This window comes from Nannobrachium achirus (genome assembly GCF_963921795.1).
Source record: "Nannobrachium achirus genome assembly, chromosome: 10".
Taxonomy (NCBI): domain Eukaryota; kingdom Metazoa; phylum Chordata; class Actinopteri; order Myctophiformes; family Myctophidae; genus Nannobrachium; species Nannobrachium achirus.
Genome location: NC_137819.1, coordinates 38,341,730 through 38,354,035, shown reverse-complemented (window position 1 = coordinate 38,354,035; position 12,306 = coordinate 38,341,730). Strand labels below are relative to the sequence as shown.

Here is a 12,306-nt window from a genome sequence, read left to right as displayed (position 1 = left end):
GTCTGTCTGTCTGTCTGTCTGTCTGTCTGTCTGTCTGTCTGTCTGTCTGTCTGTCTGTCTGTCTGCCTGCCTGCCTGTCTGTTTGCTTTCTGTCCACCACTTAGGTCCTGAACAACATCTGGAACAGTGGTTCCCAAACATTTTAGCTTGAGACCCAAAAGAGAGTTTCCCCAGGAACCAAATTAGTGAAAATACTTTGCAGATCTTTTGCGAGCTTGTAGATCTGCTATTTTCACTACTTCTTGAAAAATATAAATATGTAATTTCTTTGATCAACTCAGTCGATCACCTCAATAGCACAACCTGCTCACCTGATATAAGAAAAAAAACGGAGGTTATCCAGGTACTCGAGGTTAAAAAGAGGAACAAGCCTTTATTAAATTAAATAGCCAACTGCCGACATGTTTCGACCACACTGATCATCATCAGGGCAAGATAGATGCTCACCTGATAGATTGAATAGGTGCTCCCCTGATAGATTGAAAAGAGATGATTGGCTGCCCCTGCTTCAGAATTTCCACTTGCACACAAAATACAGTATTTTAAAATAGAATGGGCAGATTGCCATGAAACTTGCTGAACACATTTGTGCTTTGCAGATTTTGGTGACCCAAAGGCTTTCCTCTAGCACCATCCTTAGGCCACACCTGTGTACTACAGTCCAACATCTTGCACTTGTTGAAGGGTTCCCGCCTCCCGTGCCGGGCCAGACAGATTTTACACTGCTTTCCTGGTGTCAGAGCCTCTGAATCTATGGCAAGAACAGCCTTCTCTAATGAACAACATGTTGGAGTACGAGTCAAATGGATCATGTTTTCTTTTTTCTTTTTTGCTGGAAAGTCCAGCATTTTTTCAGTTGTCCTGTTGCTGAGGTACAGTTTAATTGTTGGGAAAAAAAACCTCCATCTTCATATTCTAACTTTTCGTAAATTAATGCCCTACTTGATCATACTACAGCGTCACACGAAAGTATCAAAAGTAAAAGCTCCACAAGCTCATAATGCTCAACGTTTTTTTAGCTTGTAGATGTGCTACTTTGGAATTTGAATCCTGAAAAGTTACATTTTTGGACATATGAGGCTTTCTACCCGACAGAGACGAGGTGATAAATAGCTCTTTTGTTCTAAATCGGTTATGTGTATCTGTTTCCACAAGAGAATGTGCTTTTGTTCTGGGAATGTTGCTGTTACAAACGGATTCCCTGTGACTGCTCTGTGGTCAGCCTGATGGAGGCAGAGATGTGCATGTCCTCCTGGATATCCCCACACCCGCTCCAGAACACAGCTAGGCTAGCCTGTATTCAAAGTGAAAATGGCCAATTTTCTGGCTCACAATACGTCACATGAAAATTGGGACACCTTTTTTGAAAGTTGTGAAAACATATTACAGAAATTATGTTAAATAGAATTTGCCTCTGTATTGGGAAATTAGTGCTGCCTCTGCCTGATATAGTGAATTAAAACTTAGGCCATGGCTACACGGAGCTGGATTTTTCATATATCCCGGTTTTTCAGATATCCACATAGAAAAATATCTAGGTCCACACGGAGCTGGATATTTCATATATCCCGGTTTTTCAGATATCCACATAGAAAGATATCTAGGTCCGCACGACAAAGATATCTAGGTCTAACAAGCACACACACAGTAAAGTCTTCAGAGATATCCGGGTTCCATGTCTACACGGATCCAGTGAATCGGATATTTTTCAATCTCTCCACTTATTTATCCGGTTTAAAAAATATACAGCTTCACGGCCGAAATATCCAGCTTCATGTGGCTGCAAGCCCCAACAGCACAAAAAAATGTCTAGCTTCAGAAATATCCAGCTCTGTGTAGCCATGGCCTTATTTGTAACTTTTTGTATAGTTGTTGCGACTGTCAGGTCGCAGTTACTATCAAAACCTCCACCAGCTGTCAGTCAGTCACACGTCACACTTTTGCCCTGCTCATATCTCCGCCACCGTTGCCCCGATCCATGCCAAATTTTGCACACACAGTCCTTGGCTGCCCCTCATTTCTCACATGCCCCTCTTCTAGCGCCACCGTGAGGCTGATTCTTGCGAAACACATTTTTGGACTCTGCTGCTACAGATTTTGCCCTAAAATCACACAAAGCGGTACACAGTATCTCTACAGTCATGTCATCAAAATGCATCTCTCCCATCTAGCGCCACCATCTGGCCAATTTTTTAAAAACACATTTTTGGACAGTACTCCCAACAGATTTTGGCCTAAAATCACGCAAAGCGGTACACAGTATCTCTAAAGTCATGTCATCAACATGGATCTGTCCCATTTCCCATATTCCCTCCGGATTGGCTATTACCATTGATTTAGGCTTAGGGAGTCTTACTGGTATACAGATCCTTCTAAAAAAAAAATAATATTGTGTGAAAAAGCATTGCAGATGCCCTAGCACCCCAAATCATAACTGACTTCGGGAACTTCCCACTGGACTTCAAGCAACTCTGACTTCAGAAGGTTGACATTTCTCTATTATAAATCCTTGTTTTGAGTGGTCTCGTGTAATATTGTAATATTTTGAAATATGGACTATTGGACTTTTGATATTCATGAGCTGTATGCCATAAAAAATCTAAAATGTAACAAAAAAAGGTTTGGAATAATTCACTGAATGTCCAATGATCTAGAATATATGAAAGTTTAAAGAAATATATGAAAGTTTCAAGAAGGTTTAATTTTACACAATATTAAAATTTTTCGAGAAGGATCTGTATATTGCAATTATAATGTGTGGTTCACAAAATCACAAGGCCCGCTGTGCCTCAGCACACCATTTGGGAACCACTGTTCTAGCCAACGACACAGATAATCAGGGCAGTCTGATGCACTCCATATGATCACTCGCAAGCAACGTCATGGGTTTGAATGTGTCTTGTGACCTGTGTTAGATAAAGCAACGAGACACAATGTTATGTTTCTCCTGATGTGTGCTGCGTGTGGTTTTATTTTATTCGAACAGTGAGGTGAAGCTGAGCCTGGCCTCGTTTGTGTCAGACCGCATCGTAGATGAAATCCTGGAGAATTTGTCCCGATCACAGCACACTCTGGTTAGTAACTTATGATGGTTTACCCTATACTCCCATCCACTGTCTGTCTGTCTCTCTAATCTGTCTGTTTTACATCCACCTATCCCTCTACTGTACCCACTCGTTCACCTATCTATCCTCCCATGAGTTTTTGGTTTTAGTTGCTAATTTAATTTTAGCTTTTATGTTCTTATACCTGATGTTGTACACATCTTTGATCACTATCCTTGGAGCTTCATAGGTATTTGTTGGTTTAATTTGCCTCTTGGCCAGTGTCACTCTCAATGTGCTCTTACTGATTAAATGAAATAAATACATTCTTCCACCCACCCATCTATCCATCCACCTACTCACCCAATTCACCCCTCTATCCACCCATCCATCCAATCCTTACACTCACACATCCATCCATCCTGTCCTGACCCCTCCTCTTTCCTCTCTCTCTCCTGCAGTCAGACCATCTGACAGGGAAGAGCCAGCCGCTGGAGCGCCATGTTCCACAGATGGAGGCCGAGGTTCTGGATGAGACCATTCTGCAGCCTGAGAACCAAGAGCAGGACGTGAGTGAAGTAGACCACAACCGCAGGCTGGAGGAGATGGACACTTGCATGGTAGGAGGATGAGAGGGGGTTCCACTTCTATTTAGTAGAGATATGTCCTATGGCAGGTTTGGTTTAGTATTAGTGTAGTCCAGTGGTTTTCGCATTGCGTTAGGCTTGTAGATTGGCTATTTTCACTATTTCTGAAATATGGACAATTAATTAATAAACCAAAACTTGTCCTATAATGACATGCAAAATATGGATGCCAGGTTGAAAGTGTTTATTTTGGGAAATGAGTTCAACCAAAGTTCTGATATAGTACATTGTAAAACAATTCATAACATTTTGTATATTTGTATATTGCAATAACAATGTGTGGTTTTTCACAAGGACTATAGACTTTAATTAACTTTTTACTTTTATTATTTACTTTTTACCTTTTCCCTCTCCAGATGACTCCTAAGTCTAAGAGGAAGAGTATTCTTGTCCGGATGCTGCGGCCGGTCTCTGTGGCGTTTGGTGAGTTGCTGACACAACTTCACACAGTGACACAACTCTGTGTTTTACTTTGTTCCCAACCTTTTCTCCTTTCACGAGAAGCAAAGCCTGGTAAAGTACTATATGGCAGGACTTCTCACTTCTGTTGTGTGCACTCCTCCCCGTAACCTTCCCCCTAAGGTCTTTTTGACCAATCACAACATGATTTTCATGGCCGGGGAATGTAAACATATATGCACTACATAGCATCAACGTAATTTCTTTTGGCGATACTTCTTGTACTTCGGCTTAGACCCTTTGTGGTGTTGTCCTCACCCAGCGCATTGCGCTATGAATATAAATACGTTGAGTAAATTGTTAATGCAGTGGTTCTCAACCTGACCCAGGGGGGTCCCCAAATAATTTTGGGGGGTCCCCAGATAATTAACTTAATGTGCAACATTAATTTCTCTCTCAACAGTAAACAAACCAACACAAAGTTTAAGTGTTTAGAGGGTATCTGCACATTTCTAAAGTGAGAATTTAAGGACTTTTTAATGCCTCTAAAATGACAAATTACAGTAAACATTGGCCAAATTGTCAAATATTAGAGGCAAAAATTGTGAACACAGTGGTTGAGAACCACTGTGTTAATGTTTTACTTTCCCCTCGTGATTGGTGCTGTCCACCTCTCAATCAGAGATGGAGTTTGACTTGGACAAGGCCTTGGAGGAGGTGCCGATCCACGTGGAGGACCCGCCTCCGCCTCCTCCCCCTCCTGCACAGCCGCTGTCCAGGACGTCGTCCTACTTTGGAGACCTGCCCCCTCCCCCGCCCCCGGTGGACACCAAACCCCTCAGCTTTGCAGAGCTGCCCACCGTGGAGGTCAGGAAGCTGGAGCATCACACCAAGCTCCGCCCTAAACCCAAGAAGAGGACCAAACCCAGCCGCCCGCCTGTAAGTCCACGTCACACAGGTTTGAGTGTCCAGATACTTGGAGACATTTGTAGTTCCTTTATGTAATTCTTAAGTGCATGACTGCCTGGCAGTGGTAGTTATTTAAGACTTTCATCTCTATACAACCACATGTACAAGCAGTGCGTCCATGCAGGGCTGGCCTGGCATAGGTTGAAGAAACACATCATAGTCGATCTTATTTCAGCATGTCACTCGTAGGTCAATTGTTAAACTGGCAAGTTGTGGCAACTGTTTCGGTGTTTCAGTTCCGGCAACAGTTTCAATTTCGGTTTCTCCAGAAACGGTGAACAAGCCAGATGTCATTTGCCTTAAAATGTGTTTTGGCACCCTGTGGCGCCGGGCCTGTGCCAGGGCTTTTTAATCTCGCTTACATTATGCTGTCTTTTGCAGCAAACAGAGCATTTCAAGGCAAGTGTACAGTGTTATAAAAGGACAAAAACACAGAAACTCTAAATTATCTTTTTAATTTGGTTCCTGCTGTCATGACTTTTGCCTTGTGTTTGGCTGTTGCAGAGGGCAGCAGACAGAAACCTGGTGTCACAGGAAACCCAGCAGAACGGTGTCATGGGAAGAGTGGACGAGGGCCTGGATGAATTCTACACTAAGAAAGTCAATAAACTGAGCTTCAAGTGAGACTTAACTCCTCTTTGCATATTCTAACATGCTGACACCACCACTGATTACAATTTGATTTGCAAAAAATGTTAAATATTTTTTTGTTCTACTATCCTGTATTCCAGACGGCCCACCCTAAAAGGCTCTTCCTCTGGCAGCCAAGACGGTGTGGAGAAGAAACGCGAGTCACGCAAGAGTGGCTTCCTGAACCTCATCAAGTCACGCACCTCCCGCTCGGAGAAGAGTCACGGAGCGGCCTCCATCACACCACACCTTCCTCCGCCTCCGGTAGCCACAGTGACGGAGGAGTCAGCGCCCAAGTCCCCCAAGCCGGCGGTGAAAAGTCCCGGGCCTACGGCTGCCGTGGAACCCCTCCGGGAGTTCCCCAGGGCACCGTCTGAGGACCACCCAGAGCCAGTGGAGGTTGCCGCGACCTCCGCTGAGCCTACGGAGGAACAGAGGGAGGAGGAGGAAGAGAAAGAGGAAGAGAGGGAGGAGGAGAAGAAGACGAGCCCCCACGTGCCACACCACTTCGGGGTGGCCATCATGGGCATGGACCTGTTGGCCGAGATGAAGGCTAAGCAGGAGAAAATGGCTGCTCATAACAAGGTCAGGTGGCGTGGGGAAACTAAGGTTGTAACTGTTGATTACCGGTATTTTCTTAGTGATTACTATTAGGTATTAGTCGATTACCTTTTTCTATTCATCGAATGATCGAGAAGTGTTTACATTTGTTGATCGACGAATGGACACAAAAAGATTCATCTGATTAACCACTTAACACGTGGTTAATGATAATTTCAAAAATGTCCCCAAAAGCAATTATTATACATCTAATTTATTTTAAATAATGGATGAAACCGAGTAGTTCGATTACAGGTAACTCTCGCCCCCAATATTGCCGTCCTTCAGAATGGGACATAGAACTGATATGAACTGTTAATCTTGCACGGTACATTTCATAAGCTTTGTGTCTATTTTCCAGTCTGAATCCAACTCCTCGCTGGATAAGACGGATGGTGATGCAGGTGAGTTGCTTTAAAAGAATCCCCAGTATAGTTTATTCAATTGCACAATAATGCAATGTGGAATTATTTAGTGATAAAAACAAGATCAAGATTATCATATTCTACAAACTGATAAATAAACATTACCAAGAAATAAACATAAAAAGAGGAAAAAAATTATATATTGAAACACATGGGGGCAGCGTTGCCTGGTACAGTATGATGACAGCACTAACTGAATCTAGATCCATGCTGTATACTGTATGTTTGAGCTGGATTCGTATAGTTTCAAATGGTATTTCATTTACCCATGCTATTCAAAGTTAAAAAGCATAGAAATGTGTTCAACCTCTTTAACCCTAATTTATATTTAGTCTTCAGGTCTCAAGCTTATAACGTGATGCAACATGTTGTGACCTTGTAAATCTGCTATTTTTGAATAATCTTCTTACTTCCTATTTTTCTTTGATTTCTTCATGAAATTACTTAAAAAAAGAATTGAATTTGCTTTTTAATTAATGAAAAATTAAGGGACCCGGCATAAAAATGTTTCTGCGACCCACTTTCTTCCTCCTCTTGTCTCCTTCAACTCCTCCTACTTCATGGTCTCATTCCTCTGTGTCAACAGACAGTGATGACTCCAGACCGGAGCCGGTCCCCAGGTCCAAGCCCCCCAGCGTCAGCCCCAGACCCCCTCCTCCTCAGGCCAAGCTCCCACTGGGGCCCCGCACCTCTGGACCCCTCAGCCCCGCCGCCCCCCTGAGCCCAAGACCCACCAGCACCTACAGCCTGGGTGAGGGCTGCACAGAGACTTATGTTTTTTTTTTGGGGGGGTACCTGTAAATGTCACAGGGGTTTCAATTTTGTTTTATTATTTTATTTTAGATTTTGTTTTGTTTGTTTGTCTTATACATCTAGAAGCTCACAACGGCTCACAATGCCACACGTGCCAGCTTAAAGATCAGCTATTTTCACTATATTTGAAATAGGGCTTGGACTTCTGTACATTTGGGTCCGTGGGAAAGGTATTTCACAAGGTAGGTATTTCACAAATGCAAAGAGAGGTGCTAGGTTCCTCAATTACTTAATTCACTGAATTTGGATCCCTGACTGAACAAAAACATATTGACATACTTTATAAAGCAGAACATTGGCTCATTTTACACTCAATAGGCAGTTAGTTACAACATGTATTCCTATTAAGCTACTAAATGTTATATCATTTCATAAAGGCTCTGTTTGCTGTTTATCAGCCATGGTGAGATAACGTCTTTGTTCAAACATGTTTCTCTGTCTGTGTGTTCCTCTCTCAAAGACGACTCTTCAGAGAGTCCAACTGGTAGCCCGTCAACCAAAGGACCACTTCCTGCTCCCCGCCTGAAGAGGACGCCATCTGAACAGGAGAGAGGGAGCACCAGCAGCAACAGCGGGGGAACCACACCATTGGATGGTTGGTATCAGTCAGTGTGTGTCACTCTGTTCCCAGTGTAACTGGTGGTCTCTGGCCAGCTACACAGACATAGCCTGGTAAACCATCCTGGTCGGCGGTCGCAAAATTCACATTATCATGTGTGTCTACCGGTCTGGCCCTGGCCTAAGCACACGGTAGGGCATTCACGAATAGTGATTTTTAGTATTCGAATTATTTGACCTCAAAGTATTCGAATAGTCGAATATTCGACAGGACTGGCCAAACTGTCAAATATTAAGTCAGCAAGAGGCGAACTTTGTGAAAATAGCCGATCTACATGCTCACAACGCCTCGCGTTGCGAGGCGTTGTGAGCATGTAGATCTGCTATTTTCACAATATTTATCTGGAACCGAGTCACATTAAATGTAATACCTACAATTCCAAGTGCTTGTCAGGGTGGGGCCCCCAGTTCAAATAGGTTTATTTTGGGGGTCACGGCCTAAAAAGGTTTGAGAAGCCCTGGTATAGAGCATTAACAAATTCATCCACCAGGGGCATTGACAACTCATTCTTATGACTTCCTATCTAGCCAAGCTTTAAAAACTATATATGTTTTAAAGAGAAAACAATTAAAAAAATCAAATAAGCGAATATTCGACTTTGGTGAACAACATCGAATAGTGACTTTGATATTCGACTATTCGAATATTCGAATATTTGGTGAATGCCCTAGCACACGGTGGGCGTTTTGCAGAAACCAAAAAGTGAAGAGCCGATCGGCATCTGCACTCAGGGCCCTGTGATTGACAGACCCTGATTGGCTGTTACCCCCGTGACCCGATTCCGGATAAGCGGTTGAAGATGGATGGATGATTGTCTTTCCCACTTTTTGGTTTCTGCTGGTTAATCATACCGGTGATATTATGATCTGTTCATTGTAACAACCCTGAATCATGTGGCCAGAACAGTTTATGTAATGTGCTCTGCTGCTACCAGCCAAACACAATACCAGCACTACATTTACGAGGGAGTGTAATTAATCAAATAGACAACGCTCAATTAAACAGGGGACGACTTCTCTCTGTAATCGACCTCTACGAGAGTGCGAATGACGCCCACCCCGCTCGCCACTGAGCATCTCACTGCCTGGAGATGAGAACAAACAAAGTGTATTACAGTAAACTAGAGCCGTAGTGTCATCAGGACACATACAATCCGAAGTGTAATTGACAATCCTTGTAATTAGGGCTGCAACCATCGATTAATTCCTTAGCGATTATTGTATCGATTACCTTTCCGCTTAGTCGAATAATCTAGAAGCACAGTTAAAAACATATTTATATATATACTGTATGCATGTACTTGGTGTTACACAATATGCTTTGTTCTTGCCCTAACTTCGTAGCATTGCCCTAGCTAAAATTAAATATAGATGGCATTTTATGTAGACTGATGCCAGGTCATTGTTGACCTGACATCCTATAGTATGTATATCTACTGTTAGACTGGTTTTTGGTTTAACTATGATCCTAGATTACTGTTCCTATGCTTTTGATGTATTACCTTGTGTTTCCCTTGCTTTATTGTAAATCCCTCTGCATTAAGAGTGTCTAAGAGCTAAATGCCAAATTGTAAATTGTTCTCTCTGTTATTTCTTTGATTTTCTTCTAGCGGTGGAGTTGACAGGAGATGGCAGCCCGTTCGACCCGCCCTGTGAGACAGACAATCAGGCTGTTGCTGGGAGACAGTGGTCGTCTCTGAAGAGATCACCCAACCCTGCTGCTGACGAGGGCGACCGCGAACGCACCAAGTCTCTGCCTGCCTACGGTTAGAGCACTGGTTCCCAAACACTGGGTCGGGACCAATTTGTGGGTCGCAGACACATTTTTATGGGCCCCTTAATGTTTTTATTTCAAAAACATAAAAAAAAAAAAACGATTCCCAAAAAGATTTTCATGAATAAAAAAGAAATACAATTATATTAAGTAATTGTATTAATAAATAAAAGAAAAATCTAAGAAATTCCATACATTTGAAAACTAAAGAAGTAGTGAAAATAGACGATCTACAAGCTCACAACGCACCGCATCGTGAGCTTGTAGATCTGCTGTTTTCACTAGTTTGGGTAGGCAGACGTCTAATTTTCTCTTTTGAGTCTCGAGCTAAAAGGTTTGGGAACCACTGGGTTAGAGGATCTGACAACGTTACACATATAAAAACAACTTCTCTCTCTCTCTCTCTCTTTGTGCACACAGTGAGGCCTCTATCTCTGGCAGACCCAGAAAGCCCTCTAGGAGAGGAGGGTGACCCTGCTGCTGATCTCAGGCCTGTGGATAAATCTGAGGAGGACTCCAGTGACGAATGATGTCCCTCCTGTGTGACTCACACACACACACCCACGCAAACAACACTGACAACAACAACACCTGGCCATCGCTGCTTTCACTGGGAGTCATATAGATGCCTTAATGGTCCAGTATGCGCACGCCGGTCGGCACCAAATGAACCCCACCGTTCATAGGATGCAATGGATGGCACTTGTGTTTAAAAATGCATTCCATCAAACTTTCAGATGCCGTTTTTCTCCCAGTGTGGAGGAAGAATGCTTAGGATTTTTACTGTAAATTCTCACTCTTGAAATATATAATCCTTAGTTTCTGTTGATTGTAAACAATAATAGCGATTCAAAACAGTTGTCCTTCAAACCCCACCTCTATTCACCGTCATCAGAACAGAGGGAGCACTCGTCATGATCACCCACCCGATCCACTGGATCACCAGAGCGTCTACTGCTCGCCCAGCTGCAGTCCATGAAGCCTAATTATGCTCCGTCCTGCGACGGTGTCGCGCGCAGAGCCGCAGACCTCCAAGCTCAGAAGGGTTGCATTGGTGACGTGATGTGAATTTGTATATCAGCTACTCTTGACGTGGAACACCGTTGCGCAATGAAGTATATATGTCTCGATAAGGGCGCTCCCATGGGAGCTCCCCACTAGCACACAAGAGGAGGTTGAATAACCAGTGCTCCCCAAAACAACAGGTTTGGCGATCTGTTGGGAATTGATTACATGATATAGTCAGCTGTGCATTCAGTCTCAATGTTTGTAAACAAATAATTGGTCTATACAGTATGCTAATAAGCTCCACGTTGTAGCTTTATCTAGAGCGGTGGCTCTCAACCTGTGGGTCGGGGGGAGGTGACAGTTAAGGACTTCTAAGACCTTTTTTATACAAAAAAAAGAAGGGGGAAAACAATTAAAAAGATCATTACTGCATCAAACATTGGCCAAATTGTCAAATAATATACTGTAAGAAAGAGGCAAAAGAATAAAATCTACAAGCTTGTGAGCTTGTAGACACGCTATCTTCACAATATTTATCTGTGGGAACGGAGTCAAACTAAAATGTAACGCCTCAAGTCCTACAATTCCATGACTTGTGATTGTCAGTGTGGGGGATCCCCAGTTCAAATGATGATTATTACGGGGGGCTGCGGCCTGAAAATGTTGAGAACCACTGTTATAGGCTGTACAATAGCTTGTAATTCTTTGCAAGTTATGTAATACTCATTAACTTTAATTGTGAAGTGCTTTTTGAAACAGTCACACAATAATAATATAATAAATAGAAGCTAATAATAAAAGGTATATGGACGCTATCCGTCTGAAACCAGCGAACTCCATTTTTTAGGTGTTTTCTTTATATAAATCAGTGCTATTGAACACCCTTTACGTCTGTGTGTTGGTTAAAAATATATTGAACCAATGAAAGAAAACTAAAACGCCACTAAAACTCCACTTGAGCTGGATATTAAAAAATGTCCTGAAAAACGAACATTTTGGAGTTAGCTGGTTTCTGTCCGACAGATATATATATTAAAAAAACAAAGGCCAACTTTTTTTTTAGTCTTACAAACCACTAAATATAACATTGTGGCCCTGTGATTCAAGTCTTATGAGCACTAGTGACGACGTATCAGTGTGAAGTGTCTTGCTCCTGTTTAATCAACAAAGCAATTGTGGCTGAGGAGAACAAAATGAGCTACTGTATATCTGATCATGAACAGGTTCAGGCCATTAGCATCTCACTATTGTTGCTATATTTGATGGCCCATGCAAACAGCTCATTGCTAACTGTGTCACGATGGTGGTACAGGAGTAGGCAGAGTCTGGCAGACGTATAACAATGCTACTGTTTTATCAGACTGCTGATGATGATGGCC

The 12,306-nt window shown here is 42.7% G+C and overlaps 1 protein-coding gene across 1 annotated transcript in view; it reads left to right on the top strand.

Annotated features, from left to right (window-relative positions):
- carmil1 (capping protein regulator and myosin 1 linker 1) overlaps positions 1-10,474 on the top strand; it is a 59,563-nt gene extending 49,089 nt beyond the window's left edge. The window contains exons 28-38 of the mRNA XM_080735980.1: positions 2,987-3,074; positions 3,506-3,664; positions 4,048-4,114; positions 4,773-5,029; positions 5,564-5,679; positions 5,791-6,274; positions 6,651-6,693; positions 7,301-7,465; positions 7,988-8,122; positions 9,756-9,911; positions 10,340-10,474. Coding sequence (XP_080592106.1) covers positions 2,987-3,074; positions 3,506-3,664; positions 4,048-4,114; positions 4,773-5,029; positions 5,564-5,679; positions 5,791-6,274; positions 6,651-6,693; positions 7,301-7,465; positions 7,988-8,122; positions 9,756-9,911; positions 10,340-10,449 — 1,780 coding nt within the window. The 3' untranslated portion in view covers positions 10,450-10,474. The remainder of the gene's footprint in view (positions 1-2,986; positions 3,075-3,505; positions 3,665-4,047; positions 4,115-4,772; positions 5,030-5,563; positions 5,680-5,790; positions 6,275-6,650; positions 6,694-7,300; positions 7,466-7,987; positions 8,123-9,755; positions 9,912-10,339) is intronic.
- The last annotated feature ends 1,832 nt before the right edge of the window (positions 10,475-12,306 follow it).